The 18,038-nt window shown below is 44.2% G+C and overlaps 1 protein-coding gene and 1 non-coding gene across 4 annotated transcripts in view; one reads left to right on the top strand and one right to left on the bottom strand.

The window, feature by feature from the left end:
- DNAJA3 (DnaJ heat shock protein family (Hsp40) member A3) overlaps nucleotides 1–18,038 on the top strand; it is a 45,830-nt gene that overhangs the window by 6,241 nt on the left and 21,551 nt on the right. For all 3 annotated transcript variants that reach the window (XM_025416679.3, XM_025416678.3, XM_025416677.3), the window contains exons 3-7: nucleotides 5,129–5,212; nucleotides 5,908–6,108; nucleotides 7,359–7,511; nucleotides 15,258–15,405; nucleotides 16,466–16,530. In XM_025416679.3, coding sequence (XP_025272464.1) covers nucleotides 5,129–5,212; nucleotides 5,908–6,108; nucleotides 7,359–7,511; nucleotides 15,258–15,405; nucleotides 16,466–16,530 — 651 coding nt within the window. The remainder of the gene's footprint in view (nucleotides 1–5,128; nucleotides 5,213–5,907; nucleotides 6,109–7,358; nucleotides 7,512–15,257; nucleotides 15,406–16,465; nucleotides 16,531–18,038) is intronic.
- On the bottom strand, nucleotides 8,265–8,369 carry LOC112641149 (U6 spliceosomal RNA). The gene has a single exon (XR_003124535.1). It is a non-coding gene; the product is annotated as a U6 spliceosomal RNA (small nuclear RNA).

Here is an 18,038-nt window from a genome sequence, read left to right as displayed (position 1 = left end):
GGACTGCTGTTCCTCAAGCGCATAGTGCCCTGCTGCTTAATGCTTCAGAAAAAAGAGGCAGAGCCAAAGATTTTTAGGAGCCTTTTCCAAAATTGTATTAGTGTTTAAAATTATTCTGCCTCTTAATACTTTTATGAAAAATTCACTAGAAGATTCTTGATTTTTTTTTTTTTTTTGGTCTTTTGGGTGTGTCTGTGTGTGTATGTGTGTGTGAGAGGGAGAGAGAGCGAGCACGCGCACAAAAACTTGTCTAAGCCTAATATTTGTGAACAGGTACTAATCAAGACCAGATCTGACAGCTATGGCTTGGATAGCTAATCCCTCCTCTTACTTTCTTTAAAGGGTACACTTCACTGCTTTTTACTGTATTCATAGAGGTTTTACAACCATCACGACAATTAATACATTTTCATCTCCTTTAAAAAAAAAACAACAGGGATCCCTGGGTGGCGCAGCGGTTTAGCGCCTGCCTTTGGCCCAAGGCGTGATCCTGGAGACCCGGGATCGAATCCCACGTCGGGCTCCCGGTGCATGGAGCCTGCTTCTCCCTCTGCCTGTGTCTCTGCCTCTCTCTCTCTCTCTCTCTCTCTCTCTCTGTGACTATCATAAATAAATAAAAATTAAAAAAAAAAAAAACAACAACAAAACATACCATTAGTACTTACTCCCCATTTTCTTCTCTGCCCTTGCAGTTGCTAACCTCCTTCCTATTTCTATGGATTTACCTGTTCTGGACATTTCATAGAAATGAAATCATACACTGTGTGGCCTTTTGTGACTAGCTTCTTTCACTTTTGAATAATTTTTTTTAAATTGTATTTATTTATTCATGAGAGACACAGAGAGAGGGAGAGACATAGGCAGAGAGAGAAACAGGCTCTGTGCAGGGAGCGCAATGTGGGTCTTGATCCTGGGACTCCAGGATCATACCCTGGGCCGAAGGCAGGCACTCAACCACTGAACCACCCAGGCGTCCCTTGAATAATGTTTTTAAGCTTTTTCCATGCTATACCATGTATCAGTTCTTCATTCTTTTAATGAATGGTCTTGTAATAATACTTCCATTGCGTGGATATACAACATTTTATTTACCCATAGATCAATTGATGGGATTTGGATTGTTTCCCTTTTTTTCTTAAGATTTATTTATTTTAGAGAGAGAGAGAGAGAGTGCATGAGTGCATGCATCTAGGAGGGGCAGAGAGAATCTCAAGCAGATTCCTCCCCGGGGGGGGGGGGTGGGTGGATTCCTCCCTGAGCATAGAGTACAACATGGGGCTCAATCTCATGATCATGACCTGAGCCAAAACCAAGAGTTGGAGGCTCAACCGAGCCTCCTGGGCACCCTGTTTATTTCCACTTTTTTGCTATTATGAATAGTGCTGCTGGGAACATCCACATGCAGGTTTTATGTAGACCTATGTTTTCATTTCTCATGGGAATGTTCATATACTTAGGAGTGGGTCACATGATAACCCCATGTTAACCCCTTGAGGGACTACCGGACTATTGCAAAACGACCATACCATTTTACATTCCCACTATCAGGGGGTTCCTGCTTCTCCACATCCCCATCAACACTTGTTATTGTCTGTCCTTTTAATTACAGCCACTCTAGTGAGTGTGAGTTCGAGCCCCATGTTGGGTGTAGCAATTATTTAAAAATAATAAAATCTTTAATATTAAATAAAAAGAGAGAGTAGGGAACCACTCAGGTTTTTAGGTGTGGAAATAAAAAGATCAGGTAAAGCTGTGCAATTTAAAAGTGGACATTTTTAAAGTAGCCTTTATAGAGAAATTCTTGGGGTCATACCTTGATGAAAGCTTTGTGTGTATTGCATCATTCTCCTGATGGGCTTGGAAAGGTTATGACATACAACTAAGGCCCCATCAGTCAATATGTGTCATACAGGAGACTAAAATGCTATAAAAGATCTCTCTTTTCCTTAAGCTAATCTCATCAGTGTACTGTTATTTCTCCCTTGGCTTTGGGGACCAGCTTCGTGGTCCACATACTGGCTGTCCCTGGAGACCCTGCTTTGGGGTTAACACACAGCTTCTGGCACACTTCTACAAGCTGGTGTGAGGACCAACATCTCCAGAAGCAGATTGAGTTCTGAGGCTTCAGTGGAGCTGTATTCTGCAATGGCGGAGCTTCTCCTGGTGCTGCCTTTGTTCTGTCTCCCTGATTTTGGGGAGTGGGTGGATATTTCTGGCAATCTTCCAGCACCCTCCATCCTCCTGGAAACCAAAGTTGGGTAGCACATGAACAGTTTTTTTCTCTGTCAGCTAGTGACTTCTATTGCTTTCTTTTTCTACTGTGGAAGATTGAGAGCTCTTTGGACTCTTCTTGCAGAGAAAGGACTCTATGGGGTCATGATATCCAGCCTCAATTATTTGAAGGCTGCTTTGTAGAAGCAAAAGCAGAGAGTTAGGCTTACTCTAATGAAGTACTTTTTTATTTATTTTTATTTTTTTAAATTAATTAATGTTAAAGGTTTTATTTGTTTATTCATGAGAGAGACAGAGGGGGGAGAAGCAGGCTCCATGCAAGGAGCCCGATGCAGGACTTGATCTGGGGAATCTGGGATCAGGCCCTGAACCAAAGGCAAGATGCTCAACTGCTGAGCCACCCAGGCATCCCTATTTTTTATTACTGTTTTTTAAAGATTTTATTTATTCATGAGAGAGACACAGAGAGAAAGGCAGAGACCTACGCATGATGGTGGGACTTGATCCCAGGATCACAACCTGAGCCAAAGGCAGATGCTCAACCACTGAACCACCCAGGCGTCCCTAATGAAGTAATTTTTTTAATTGATGAAGGCTGTTAGCCATGGGCCACTCCACCTTGGGTGGAAGTGAGTCACCCGTCACAGAAAATAATCCTGTTATGTTTCTCAGACTTGGATAATGTCCTGACATCCTTTTTTTTTTTTTTTTTTAAAGATTTTATTTATTTATTCATGAGAGACACAGAAAGAGAGAGAGGCAGAGACACAGGCAGAGGGAGAAGCAGGCTCCATGCAAGGAGCCCGACACAGGACTCGATCCGGGAATCCAGGATCACACCCTGAGCCAAAGGCAGACATTCAACCACTGAGCCAACCAGGCGTCCCCCCGCCCCTTTTTTTTTTAATTGTGGTGGCTGTTTAAAAAAAATTTTTAAAGATTTATTTATTTATTTATTTATTTATGAATGAATGAATGAATGATAGAAAGAGAGAGAGGCAGAGACACAGGAGGAGGGAGAAGCAGGCTCCATGCCGGGAGCCTGACATGGGACTTGATCCCGGGACTCCAGGATTGTGCCCTGGGCCAAAGGCAGGTGCTAAACCTCTGAGCCACCCAGCAGGGATCCCCTGTTTAAAAATTAATTAAAATGTACCCAAGCCCCTTTGAAAGCATATGAATCTCACATGATCATGTTTGTGTAAAATGAGACTGTTGTGTGTTGTGGTTGTACTTGTGTTTCCAGCATGGCCCTGTGATGTCTCCTAGTACTTTCTTGAATTTGAACCCTTTTGGGTCCTCATTTGGCACTTGGAGCCATGAATCCATTGTGTCTTCACTTGGCACAAATGTGCTGTTTACACATGATACCTCCCCTCGTTCCTTTCACCAAATCCATGGACACAGTACTTGTGGGCTCTGAGCTTTAATGCTTTGATGCTCTGTTTCACAGTCATCGTTCTGATAATTTTTTTTTAAAGATTTTATTTATTCATAGACACAGAGAGAGAGAGAGAGAGGCAGAGACACAGGGAGAGGGGGAAGCAGGCTCCATGCAGGGAGCCCAATGTGGGACTTGATCCCGAGTCTCCAGGATCACACCCAAGGCTGCAGGCGGCGCCAAACCGCTGCGCCACCAGGGCTGCCCGATAATTTTGGTTTTGGCTCTTCATTGAAAATTTAAACCTCCTGTCAGAACTTCTTAGATGCTCCCACCTCCTAAATATGTCCTCTGCTCCCTTCTGTGTTCTGATAATAGCTGATGTTGAATGTTACCATGTGCCACAACTTGTGCTCATTTTAGAATATGTGTTAATCTCATTTTATCCCTGCCAGTACCCTATGAAGTAGGTACCACTATTGTCATTTTACAGATGAGGAAGTTGTACTTAGTGACATTCTGCCAAAGGCCCCAGGGCTGGCGGACAGTGGATCTCGGCTCTCAGACCCTAAGGCCCTGCGCTTAACTTCCGGCACCCTGACTACAGCTGGCTGCTGGCAGTGTCAGAGCCACGTGGCTTCTCCACTCAGCTTTAGAATTCTGGGTGCCTCCTTTCCTCACATGAGGGGCCTGCAGGAAGCCAGACTTAGAAGGCGTCAGTAGCCTCAGCAAACACAGTGAACTGCCTACAATGTGCACAGCATTGCTCAGAGCAGCCGAAGGTCACCTTAGTTTTACAGCGGCTCAGCACACCTGTATGCTCTGGACAGCCAGGCGAGTTTTTTAATATTTAAACCTGTGTTTTGAACAGGCAGTATATTTCCTTTGTTCAGATTTTGAAAAGTACGAAGCAGTATTCAGTGGAAAGTCTCTCTGCTTTCCTTTTATTTATATCCCTCCTATTGCAATTAGTGTTACCTGTTTATTGTGTGTTCTTCCAGACTAGTTTATACAGCAGGTACATCTATTCTTTTAGTTTCTTCTCTTTTTACATAGATGGTAGTGCATCAGATACAGTTTTACACTGTTTTCATAAAGGTTCCCAACCTCTAAAGAATCAGTTTTTTTTTGTTAGACTGTTGTGGTTGAAAAATGTGTATATATCTCAGATTTGAAGAGACAGTTATATTGAAGTCTTAAACCTTGTTTTAAGAATTGTTGGTCGCAGGCAGCCTGGGTGGCTCAGTGGTTTAGTGCCACCTTCAGCCCAGGGTGTGATCCTGGAGACCTGGGATCAAGTCCCACGTCGGGCTCCCTGCATGGAGCCTGCTTCTCCCTCTGCCTGTGTCTCTGCCTCTCTCTATCTCTCTCATGAATAAATAAATAAAATCTTAAAAAAAAGAATCGGTCGCAAAATCTTAACTGCTATAAAAGAGGCGAGATTGTGACTATTGCTTGGGGTCCGGTGTTAGTAATCATTGTGTGTCCATAATAATTTACCATTTTCTCCTTTAGCTGGCCAAGAAATACCACCCGGACACAAATAAGGACGATCCCAAAGCCAAGGAGAAGTTCTCCCAGCTGGCAGAAGCCTACGAGGTAATGTGACCTACCTGTGTGTACAGCTGCCATCATTCAGCCACTTGTGTGGATCAGAGTGTGTGGCACAGGGTGGCTCAACACCAGATAACCTCAGTGAAGAAAAGATTCCCAGTCTCCCACTAGATCTCATTGGCATCTCAGTAGAAAACAGGATCTAATAATCTGCAGTAACAGAGCTCCCAGGTCATTTTAATTTATAGCTGGGTCTGGGAGCTCCCAGTTGGATTAATTAATCCTACCCTTATTTGATGACCCTCTGACCTAGGGCATCACTGTCTCATGGGGCTGGTGGGTGTTGTAAAATTAGAAGGCTGACTTTGAGGAATTTGAAATGTAATCAGAGGGATGAAGCACACACTTCTGGATGACTGCTAAGCCATTCCAGAGTGCCCTTCTTCCCAGACTTCAAGCATCTGAGGGGTTCAGGATACGTATTGTGTACCTGTCCTTTGTGTGTGTGTGCTCATCCCCTGAGCCGTTTGGGAATAAGTCACTGACCTCTTTAGTCTTCAGTCCTCCAGTGTGTATTTTCTAAGAACAAGAACTTTCTTTTGCATAACCACAGTGCATTTGTCAAAACCAGGAAATCTAATGTTGATACAATACCCTTATCTCTACCTGGTGTGCACCTGTGTCTGTATTCTGGGCTTTGGGAGATTCGGGAGTGCTTGACTCCTGGGCCTTTCCGGTAGGTGCTGAGTGACGAAGTGAAGAGGAAGCAGTATGATGCATACGGCTCTGCTGGCTTTGATCCTGGGGCCGGCAGCTCCGGACAGAGCTACTGGAAGGGAGGCCCCACTGTCGACCCAGAGGAGCTCTTCAGGAAGATCTTTGGGGAGTTCTCATCATCTTCTTTTGGAGATTTCCAGAGTGTATTCAATCAACCTCAGGAGGTAAGTTCCTTGTTTTGAAGAATCATTCACATTTTAGCTGCTCAGCATGAGGCAAACAGATTTTAGCAGTTTCTTTTTCTCAAAAAGTATAGCAGCTTCAGTGGAATGATCTGGAGGCTGCCATTTCGGTAGGAAATAATTCTATTATCATTTTTAAAATTATTTTAAGAAAAACCATGTAGGTAATATGTATAGATCCGTTTTAACTATATTTTTATAGTTGCTTAATTAGCCTAAGGCTAAGGGTCTTAGAGTCCATGAATAAGGCATAAGTATTTTACCTTCAGCCTGCTTCATTATTCTAGGAGAGCTCAATCCAGTAGGGAGACACGCCACATATTTATTTCCTAATAAGATGATTAGAGTTGAAGACGATTTGGGAGATACTGTATGATTTAAGTTACAATTGTGGATGTTTTCAGCTGTCTTTAAGGACTGTCCAAATACGTTTGTTGAAAGGCATATTTTCACTTAAACATTCTTTCTTAAAAATCCTGAGGATTAGGGGGCAGAATCAGTGGAGTCCCACCCACTCTTACTAGGCAGAGTATGGGTAGGTAAAATAGTTCAAAAGTAAAGTAACTGAGTGAAGGGATGAATAGGTGGAATCCAGAGGATTTTTAGTGAAATTTCATAGTGAAAGTACTCTGATTTTATAACCATGGATATTTGTTCAGACTCCTAGGATATATACCACCAAGGGTGGACCTTAATGTAATCTATGGGCTTTGGATGATTATGATGTGTCCATATAGGTTCACCCTTGATTTAAAAAAATGTACATTCCAGTGAGTAATGCTGATAATGGAAGAGGCTGTGCATGTGTGGGACAGGGTAGGGGGTGTGTGGATGAACTCTGTGCCTCCTTCTCAATTTTGTAAAGATAAAACTGCCTTGGGGATCCCTGGGTGGCGCAGCAGTTTGGCGCCTGCCTTTGGCCCAGGGCGCGATCCTGGGGACCTGGGATCGAGTCCCACGTCGGGTTCCCGGTGCATGGAGCCTGCTTCTCCCTCTGCCTGTGTCTCTGCCTCTCTCTCTCTCTCTCTCTCTCTCTCTCTGTGTGACTATCATAAATAAATAAAAATTAAAAAAAAAAAAAGATAAAACTGCCTTAAAAAATAAAGTCTGCCTTAAAAGAAAAATTAGAATAATTGGAAACTACTGACCGTTGCCTTCCTTTACTTTTAAAGTAAGGATCACTTTGGTAATTATCAAAAGAAAGATGTCAGGCTGTCCTCTGATTTCTTTAGTACATCATGGAGTTGACGTTTAATCAAGCTGCCAAGGGGGTCAACAAGGAGTTCACTGTGAACATCACTGACACCTGCGAGCGCTGTGACGGCAAAGGGAATGAGCCTGGCACCAAGATGCAGAATTGCCACTACTGTGGTGGCTCCGGCATGGTAAGAGCAAGTCAGAGTCCCACCCCCACCCCTCCCCTGGGGTCTCTCACCTCTGGCCCGCCTACACCCCTCGCCATCCTTTTTTCTCTGCTTCCATGGATAGTTACCCGGCAGTAATTAGTGCTCTGAGAGTCCGTAACTAGTGGGACTGTTTTATTTATATCCTTCTTTTTCCATGAGTGCTCTGTCTTGGCCAGCGATCCTGTGCTATCTTCTCTGAAATACGCTTTGGGATATTTTGGCAATTTGGAATCATAATGGGGAGAGAGAGGCTAAAATTTTGCTTGCTGTATAATCATTTTTTCTTTTATGTTTTGGTAAATTTTTTTATATATTATAGACTTACAGAACAGTATAAAGAGTCACTCCCTTACTTCTTACCCAGATCACCAATTATTAATATTGTGTCCCATTTGCTTTGTCATCTGTGTTGTGTATTTTCAAAGAACAGGAATGTTCTCTTATTTAACTCCAGTACAGTTGTCGAATGAGGAGATTTGGGCAGTCTGGGTGGCTCAGCGGTTTAGCGCCGCCTTCAGCCCAGGGCGTGATCCTGGAGACCCGGGATCGAGTCCCACGTTGGGCTCCCTGCATGGAGCCTGCCTCTCCCTCTGCCTCTCTTTCTCTCTGTGTCTCTCATGAGTAAATAAATAAAATTAAAAAAAATTATTTAAAAAAATGAGATTTAATGTTGATATAATAACATAATGTTGATATAATACCATTATCACATTTTTTCTTCTTTCTTTTTTTAAAAATATGGAACGCTTCACGAATTTGCATGTTATCCTTGTGTAGGGGCCATGCTAACTATATTGTTCCAATTTTTGTATATGTACTAAATACTAAATTTAGTACATATACTAAAGGCAAACACTCAAATTTTTTTCAATTGTCCTTATAGTGTCCTTTTTTTCCTGGTCCAGGATCCAATTGGGATCTTGCATCATATTTGGTTGTCATATCTTGTGTCTCCTTTAATCTCAAATAGTTTCTCAGCTTTTCTTTTTCTTTGTGACTTTGACAGTTTTAGGACTATAGGTTAGCTATTTTGGAGAATGCCCCTTATTTGGGGGTTCATCTGATATTTTCTCATGATAAGATTCAGATTACATGTTTTTTTCTTAAGATTTTAGGGACACCTGGGTGGCTCAGCCGTTTAGCGTCTGCCTTTGGTCCAGGGCGTGATCCCGCAGTCTCGGGATCAAGTCCCACGTCAGGCTCTCTACATGAAACCTGCTTCTCCTCCCTCTGCTTGTGTCTCTGCCTCTTTTTGTGTGTGTGTGTGTTTCTCATGAAAAAATAAATAAAATCTTTAAAAAAAAATAAAAATAAAAGATTTTATTTCGTCATGAGAGACAGAGAGAGGCAGAGACACAGGCAGAGGGAGAAGCAGGCTCCATGTAGGGACCCCGACATGGGACTTGATCCCAGGTCTCCAGGATCACGCACTGGGCTGAAGGTGGCGTTAAACTGCTGAGCCACCCACGCTGCCCTAGATTACGTGTTTTTGGTGAAACACCATGTCCCTTTCTGGTGGATCATGTCAGGAGTCATAAGGTGTCAGTTTGTCTTGTTAGTGGTGATGTGACATTTGATCACTAGTAATTAGTTATGGTGGTGTCCATCAGGTTTCTTAGTAAATTAGTAAAGTTACTAATTTTCTCTTTGAAATTAGGAAGTTGTTTTGAGGTACCCTAACACTCTATAAATACCGGGTTCCTCATCAAACTTTCACCCAATAGTTGTGGGATCCATTGATCTTTCTTGACAGTTAGTTATTATTGGACAGTTGCAAGATGGTAATTTTCTGATCCCAGCATCCCTCTACTTTTATGAGTTGACATTCTCCTGAAAGGAAGCACTTTCTCTTCTCCATTTATGTATTTACTATTTATTTATAGCAGTGTGAACTTATGTATTTTTATTTTATTCACTGGGCTATAATCAGTTTACTTACTGCTTTCAGTATTCAGGTTGTTCTTGGCCTGTGGAGTCCCTTTTAGCTGGCTTGTGTATACTTTTGACAGGTCCCCATCATTCTTTGAGCACTTCCTATTACAGTAAGATGTTCTAGACTCAACTTGTGCTTTTCCTGCCACAGGAGGGAAGACCTGGTTAATTTTAGTGTCTCCTGGGATTTATAAACTAAGACCTGTGCTCTGGGTTTGCTCACCATGTCTGAGGTTTTGCTCCTTCTATGCCCTCCCACATACTAGGCGAGGGGAAAATGTGTGCGTGCCTGTGTGTGTGCAAGCACGTGTGCATGCACATGTATATATCCCCATATCTGTACTTCTTTTCATATTATTCACATACACACCTAGCCCTCCACCTGCCATTGCTCTGACAAACCAGTGAGTTCAACCTGATAATTCCACTTCCAGCCCAACACCACAAAGTTCGTCTAGTTTTCTGCCTTGAAATCTTTTTCTGATGAAGAGAAGTCTGGCTTTGATTATCTGCAGTATATTTACTCATTTGCTCAACCCTGTAACACAAAAAGTAGTTGCAGAATTGTCACTCAGACAACTGTGAAGAATAGTCCTAGTTACTGGAATTTGACATTTAGAAATCTTTTCATTTTTTGATTGAAGGTATATAGTTAAAATACTCCAGAGTTAATTGAGTCACTTGTTTCTCTTCCTCTTCACTATGATTATATCTCTATATATTTAGTTATAGTCAGGTTTTCATTGATTATGATTATATTCCATTAAGATGGATTCCTGTTCAAGGGATCTGAGAAGTTCACTACCACCCACCTTTAAAATCGGTCATTGTGGGCACCCAGGTGGCTCAGCGGTTTAGTGCCGCCTTCGGCCCAGGGTTGGATCTCTGCCTCTCTCTCTCTCTCTCTCTCTCTCTCATTAATAAATAAAATCTTAAAAAAAAAATCGGTCATTGTGTATGTATGCTAGTGTGGGACAGAAGTTGTCTTTGAGTACAGAAAAGTTGTTAAAAAGTAAAAGTCCCTGATAATCTCACCCACTCTACCAATTTTAAGTTTGTTTTTCTCCAGTTGTTGACTAGGAACATCATGTTGATTAGGAACGTCATTTTGGCGAGGCACCTGGGTGGCTCAGTTAGTTGGGCATTCAACTCTTGATTTCATCTCAGGTCACAGGTGCAGGGTCCTGTGATTGAGCCCTACTTTGGGCTCCGTGCTCAGCAGGGAGTCTGCTTGAGATTCTCTCTCCCTCTGCTTCTCTCCCCACTCAAGCATGCATGCACACAAGCTCTCTCTCTCTTTCTCCAAAATAAATAATTAAAAAAAGGAATGTCATTTTTGTTTCATGTTGGTTTTCAAATAGGTAATGTATGCAAACCATTAAAAATTCAGTGGGTACAAATTGTAAATAGTGTGAAATAAGTGTCTCTCCCATTCTCAGCTGTTAACCTTTGTGTTTCCACTCCTCAGAAGCATCCCCTGTCCTCCTATATGCATGCAGGCACACACACTTTTTTTTTTTATAAGTTTTTTTTTTTTTAATTTATTTATTCAGAGAGAGAGACTGAGAGGCAGAGACACAGGCAGAGAGAGAAGCGGGCTCCATGCAGGGAGCCCGATGCGGGACTCGATCCCGGGTCTGCAGGATCAGACCCCGGGCCGCAGGCGGTGCTAAACCGCTGCGCCACCGGGGAGGCCCCTTTTTTTTTTTTTTTTTAAATAGAATACAGAAAGTAGAATACAGTTAGCTCTGTTTGTACTTTAGTATTTTGTTTCTCCTTCCCAGTATATTTGGCAAACACTGCATACACAGCTGCCCTGGTCTGCATGGCTACAGCACTCCTTCACAGATGTGCCGTCATTTACCTAGCCAGGCCCCCATTGATGTGCACTCAGAGTGCCCTCATCTTGTGCTGGTATAGACACTGAGTACGTCTGCATGGCTTGATTTCTCATGTTTATTTTGCATTTGTCAAGTGTGAGGGTGAACATCTTGAAGATGTTGAGGGCCAGTTTTCCTTTATGTCTGTTCAGTCTTTTCCTTCTCACTGGCTAATTGATCTTATTCTGAGGCATTTGTAGAAGCTCTTTATGAATTGAGTAAGTTAGTTCTTCATCAATGATTTGAATTGTGTTTTCTAATTTGTCATATGATTTTTTTAAAAGATTTTATTTATTTATTCATGAGAGGCAGAGACATAGGCAGAGGGAGGAGAAGCAGTCTCCATGCAGGAGCTGGATGTGGGACTTGATCCCGGAACTCTGGGATCACATCCTGAGCAAAAGGTAGACACTGAACTGAGCCACCCAGGCGTCCCTTGTCATGATCTTTTAATGATTTTACTGGTATGTGTGTAATTTTCAACAGTTGAGGATCATACATGCAGTTTTTCCTCACTTTTCATGTATTGTAAGTATTTTTCCATGATTTTGAGTATTTCTAAACATTATTTTTGATGGCCAGGTAAGAGTCCACTGATGAGTGTATCCAAAGTTTTACCTGCAAATACTCCTGTTGAGAAAAGGACCAGCTTGTAGCTCAGTGTGCAGTTGAACAGACAGTCCTCCAGAGGGCGCTTTTGGGGAACGCGTGCATTCCTGTGGCTACAGCGTTGGGAGCTGAGTTCCTGCCACTGGTTCGTTTCTCTCCCACTTCTAAGGTCCTTTCTCCAGTGCCCTGAATTGCTGTAACTTCTTTTTAAAAAATTTCTTCTGAAGAGATTGAGATAAGGTAGTAAAGCTGAAGTGTATTTCTTTCAAAACGTGATGTTTAAGACTAGGAAAAAATATTTGCAACCCGTTTGTTAAAGGATTAGTATTCCTAATATGTAAAGAGCTCATTTAGAGTAATGGGGGAAAGACCAGCAGCTCATCAGGAAAACTGTTTGGTGAACATCTCTCACCAGCAGTCAAGAGAACTGCAAGTGGAAATAAGAATATGCTTTTGGCTTGCCCTCCAGAGTGACAGGCATTTCAAAGATGGGCGCAGTCTGTGCCAACGAACCTGTGGGACATGAGCGTGTACACACCTTGACAGTGGAAGTGGAAAGCACTCTTGCTTTTGGGAGTGGCAGTTGGAAGAGCTATTAGGACCTCATGTGTGCATCTCTGTGGGGAGCTACCCGATAGATCACATTCATAACATAACGTGTACAGGGTGTCCCTTGCAGTCTCGTCTATAATAGTGAAGTGTCAGTGACCACCAGGAGTGAGTTGTCTGAAAAATTGTGGTGCATCCAGGTAACGGGATGCCGTACACTGGTGAGAAATGCTTTCTGAGATCATTTAATTATAAAAACCAAAACAAACGCTTTAGCACCATGTGTGTAGTGCTGCCTTGGGTGACTGAAAACTCGTAATGTATAAATAGATGGCTTACAGTGTGTGTCCAGATAAAGTGGGATACACAAGGATATCACCATAGCCATGCCTCTAAGGTGGGCACTTGGAGCAACTAGGGGTCAGGAGTTGGGGGAAGACACTTAACTTTTCACTGTACCTCCTTTTTTTACTTTAGAATTTTGTACCATGTGCAAGTAAATACAACACATAAGTTTTTAAATATGATGCAATTTAAATTTAAAAAATTTAAACGGGATCCCTGGGTGGCGCAGCGGTTTGGCGCCTGCCTTTGGCCCAGGCGTGATCCTGGAGACCCAGGATCGAGTCCCACGTCGGGCTCCCGGTGCATGGAGCCCGCTTCTCCCTCTGCCTGTGTCTCTGCCTCTCTCTCTGTCTCTGTGTAACTATCATAAATAATAAATAAAAATTTAAAAAAATTTAAACATAATAACTATTTGTCCCAGAAATTCTACCTTTGGGGATCTGTCTTAAAGTAGAGGCATCAGACCTAGTGGGTGTATGTGTAGAGGTTTTTTTCTGTAGCATTGAAACATAAGTATTATTTTTAAAGATTTTTATTTTTTGAGGGGGGAGGGGAGAGTGCATACGCACAACAGCACCAGAGCAGGGAGGGGGAGAAGTAGATTCCCTGCTGATCAAGGAGCCCCACGCAGGGGCAGCCCGGGTGGCTCAGCGGTTTAGCACCGCCTTCAGCCCGGGGTGTGATCCTGGAGACCCCGGATCGAGTCCCATGTCAGGCTCCCTGCATGGAGCCTGCTTCTTCCTCTGCCTGTGTCTGTGCTTCTCTCTCTGTGTGTGTCTCTCATGAATAAATAAAATCTTAAAAAAGTGGGGGGGATCCCTGGGTGTCTCAGCAGTTAGCGCCTGCCTTTGGCCCAGGGCGTGATCCTGGAGACCCGGGATCAAGTCCCACGTCAGGCTCCCGGCATGGAGCCTGCTTCTCCCTTTTCCTGTGTCTCTGCTTCTCTCTCTCTCTCTCTCGCTCTCTCTCTCTCTCTCTGTCTATCATAAATAAGTAAATCTTTGAAAAAAAAAAGAAAAAAAAAGGAAAAATAAAAAATAAAATAAATAAAATAAAAAGGAGCCCTATCCAGGGCTCAAACCCAGAACCTGGGGATTATGACCTGAGCCAAAGGCAGATGCTTCACCAACTGAGCCACCCAAGTGCCCCTTGAAACATAAGTATTAAGATGGAAAAAGAAATCTATATATATGTATCTGCCTGGAGGAATGGTCATGATGTATCATTAAAATGAAAAGTTGGGGCAGCCCTGGTGGCTTAGTGGTTTAGCACGACCTTCAGCCCAGGGTGTAATCCTGGAGACCCGGATCGAGTCCCACATCAGGCTCCCTGCATGGAGCCTGCTTCTTCCTCTACCTGTGCCTCTGCCTCTCTCTCTCTTTGTGTCTCCACGAATAAATAAATAAAATCTTAAAAAAAAATAAGATGAAAAGTTGCAGAACAGTATGTATAATATAGTCTCATAATGAAATTTCCACCTTGAAAGAAACCTTTTTTTGTGGAGACAGATCGAGTTGTAGAAAGTATCTCTCAAACTGAACTTGGGAGTCCAGGCAGGGAGAGATTAATGACATTTTCCTTATGTATTTCTGTCTTTTGATTTGCCACAACAAGCATGTATTTGATAATGTAAAAAAAAAAAAACAGTAGAAAGACATTAGGTTAAACAAAAAAGTAACCAGTTTTTCATTCATAGTGCCATGTAAGGAGCTGGTGAGAGAGGCCACAACCCCTAACCACCTGCTGTGGGAGGGGCTGGGGGCTGGGAGGCTCCTGAAGGATGGGGGTGCACAGGGAGAGAAAGGGAGGAGCAGCATGAGCAGCACCAGTGCCAGCGAAGGGGGCTTTGTGCCTCCTTGCTCCCGGGGCACCAGTGCTGGGGGCCGGGGGCAGTGGGGAGGACCCTGGCCAGGTCATTGGTTAGCCCAGCCTGGCTCTTCCCATTTGGCCATGAGGGTACAGTGAGGTCCGTGCGACTCCCCCCTTGGACAGGGCAGTAGTGACCTCGGAGACCAGATGGGCTGCTCTGGGTTCAGGGATTACACCCAGTTGTCACTCTCCTCTCTGTTTTCTCAGCTGTCACTATCGCAATGAAGAGGGGCAGTACTCTTTTTAAGATGTATTTGCTCAGCTCCCGGGGGTTTCAGGAACCTCTGCAGAGAGGCACTATGTCATTTTCCAGGCATATACAGTCAGCTTGGTGATTTGGAGTTCAGAAGTCAGTGTGCTCCAGAAGAGCAGATTGACAGTCTGAGCCCCCGCCCCTGTGCTCTCAGGTGGCGTGTTTTGTGCCTGTTCACACACAACGTGAGTCTGATGAGCTGTTTCCCTGCTGTACGTTGTGCCACCAGAGGCTTGGCCATTAGTTTACCTGTATGCTTAAGGGTTTCATTTTTCTTCTCTTTATCAGGAAACCATAAATACAGGCCCTTTTGTGATGCGCTCCACATGTCGGAGATGTGGGGGTCGAGGCTCCATCATCACGTCCCCCTGCGTGGTGTGCAGAGGAGCAGGACAAGCCAAGCAGAAGAAGAAAGTGATGATACCCGTACCTGCCGGTTGGTCCTGGGCTCTTCCACAAACCAGGGGCTGGGAGAGCTGAGGCCCTGGTTTCCTTGTCATTGGGCTCTTGTGGTTAAGGGACTCAGCCCCCAACTGGAGGGCGTGCTAGGATCTCCTTGGATTTTCCTCTTTGCACTAGTTTTCCTTACAGTCTACCCTCGCATGCCACATTTTGCAGAAATGACCTGGCATGCCTCCCCTGTTTCTTCGTGGCGCTCCTCCACCTTCAGTGGACGAGGCCAGCGTCGTTCCCCACTGCCAGCCCAGTCTGCACCCCACTTCTCCTCCTGGCCCCGACGGCAGCCTGTGACTGCTCTCCCAAGCTGGCTTTCTCCATGCATGGAGCCTGCTTCTTCCTCTGCCTGTGGGCAGAAGTAATCACGTCACTCACCCTGAAAGCCATGTGGTGACTCCTGGCGCAAAGAAATGCCTCCAGTCTCAGCCCCAGCTGGCGTCTTCAGCCTCCCTTCTTGTTAGTCTCCCCTGGTTGCCTTCCTGACTTTGTTGTAGCTCCTTGAACAGGCTGTAATGCCTTCCAGGACAGAGCCTCGGCATATGCCACTCCGTGTCTGAAGCTCGCTTTCCACCTTCTTTTCAGAGGCTGACCTCTCAGAGCTCCCAGCTCGAGTGTCACTTCCCCAGGGCAGCCGTAGAATATCTGTGTCCTTTCCTTCTGAGAATGTGTCCCTCTTCGCAATGATGTGTTTGTTAGTGTAATTATTTGGTCAATAACTGTCTCCTCTACCAGACTCTGAACTCCCCAAGAGACTACAAGGACTGGTAGGAGCAGGGGTCCAGGAAACTTGGGTAAATGAATAGAACGTGCTTTTGTTTGGTTATCAGTTACTGTATTTGCACCTTGGAAGGGTTATACTTATTGGATGTGCTGTGGATAATTGTGTTGCTCATTAACAGGCATGAGTAAAAAACAAAACAAAACAAAAAAAACAGGCATGAGTAAGGAAGTCAGTGGTTTGTACATGGATCTAGGGCAGAAAATTCTTTGGGAGGTCCCGAAATAATTCTCCCCTTTTGAACTTTTGTTCTTCCTTCTAGGAGTCGAGGATGGGCAGACTGTACGGATGCCTGTAGGAAAAAGGGAAATTTTCATCACATTCAGGGTAGGTGCTGTGCTTGTACAGCCTCTCTGCGGCCCTTGCCTTCCGGGAGGGGATACGGCTCAGTCTTCTCGTTGGACAGAAGTTGCACTTCATGGGAGCCTGTCTGGCCATCTGTTTCTAAGGGCAACAGTGGCCAACTCTGTGGGGTTGTTAAACACCTGTCACGTTAAACCTTTGTGCTGGGTCTGGACAGAACAACGTTCCCACGAAAATATAGAACACCTTTCCTCGTGTTTTTAATTTACATATTGAATTGTTTGTGGGGATAGCAAGTGCCAGAGGTACAGTTTTATATACTGTGTGCAGGGACAGACTAGTTTACTGATACGGGGGGATTGTGAGGGAGGGAGTGCCCTTTGCCTGCAGCCCCTCCAGGTACATCCCTAAGGAGAAAGCCACACAGGTGCAGCAAGCGGAAATCACAGGCTGCAAGCAAGATACCTTCACTCATAATAGCAAGACTCTGATAGAAGCCTGCTGCCCTGGGAGAAGAGCGTAGCTGAGTGAACCACATGATGGCCAGAGTGCCTCAGAGCAGTCAGAGGAAGAAAGCAGAGCCACATGTGTCATGTGTCAGCATGACACATTTCGAGACTCCTCAGTTGCCAGTGAGGGAAAGAAAGCAGATTGCAAGCAGATGCAGGGAGGAAGCCTGTCTGTACACAGCTTACATATGAGATGGTGTTACGTGTTATTTGAGGACACGTGTGTATATGTGGGAATGGTAACTACTACATCCAGCATGGCAGTCACTGGAGGAGCCGGGACCCTTCACCATGTCCTGATGTCTTGTTACCTCAGCTGGGTTGTGGGCACTGTGTGTGTGTGTGATGTTATTTGCCTGTTCATGTGTATGTGAAATATCGCATAATGTAAACAAAGATAAAAATACTGTAAAGTGTGAATTGCTAGACCAGGGGATCAAAACAAAGGCAGCCTGCTAGAAGTCAGGCTTTATGACGGGCTCAGTAGGGGCTCCAGACCCCAACCCCAAGTGATAATAGACAAGAACACAAGGAGGGGACATCACTGCAAGGCAGGGAGTGTCTTTGAAACCCAAAGGGTAGATCATTCCAGCATTGCCTGACTGTCTTGAGGGAGTTTGTACCAAATATATGTTTGGAAAATAAACTGTTTGCCTTTGTAGAAGTACTAGTCTGTTTCTTTAAACCTTCCAGTAGAGTAAGATTTTTGTTGTTAATGTTCAAAAAGCCGATTTTACTTTTTTGTCAGTTGGAAGGCTTGATCTGAGACTGACACTCTTGCATCGCAGTATAGAAATGGATCTGTGATAGATCCATTACAGTATAGAAATGATGTGTAATTGTTGGAGCCGGGGTCCTGTCCTGCTTCTTTGGTCAGAATACATTCTCTCTCGGTACTATGCTCTTCACACAGAAGCAGTGTAACCATGATGCATGCCAGGGCCTGTGCCCAGGCTGCTGAGATGTGGGACTGTTGTCCAGTCTCAGGACTTCTCTGTGCATAACTGTATCTCTCCTGCTTGG

Source organism: Canis lupus, chromosome 6 (assembly GCF_003254725.2).
Source record: "Canis lupus dingo isolate Sandy chromosome 6, ASM325472v2, whole genome shotgun sequence".
Lineage (NCBI taxonomy): Eukaryota > Metazoa > Chordata > Mammalia > Carnivora > Canidae > Canis > Canis lupus.
This window is presented reverse-complemented; position numbering and strand designations above follow the sequence as displayed.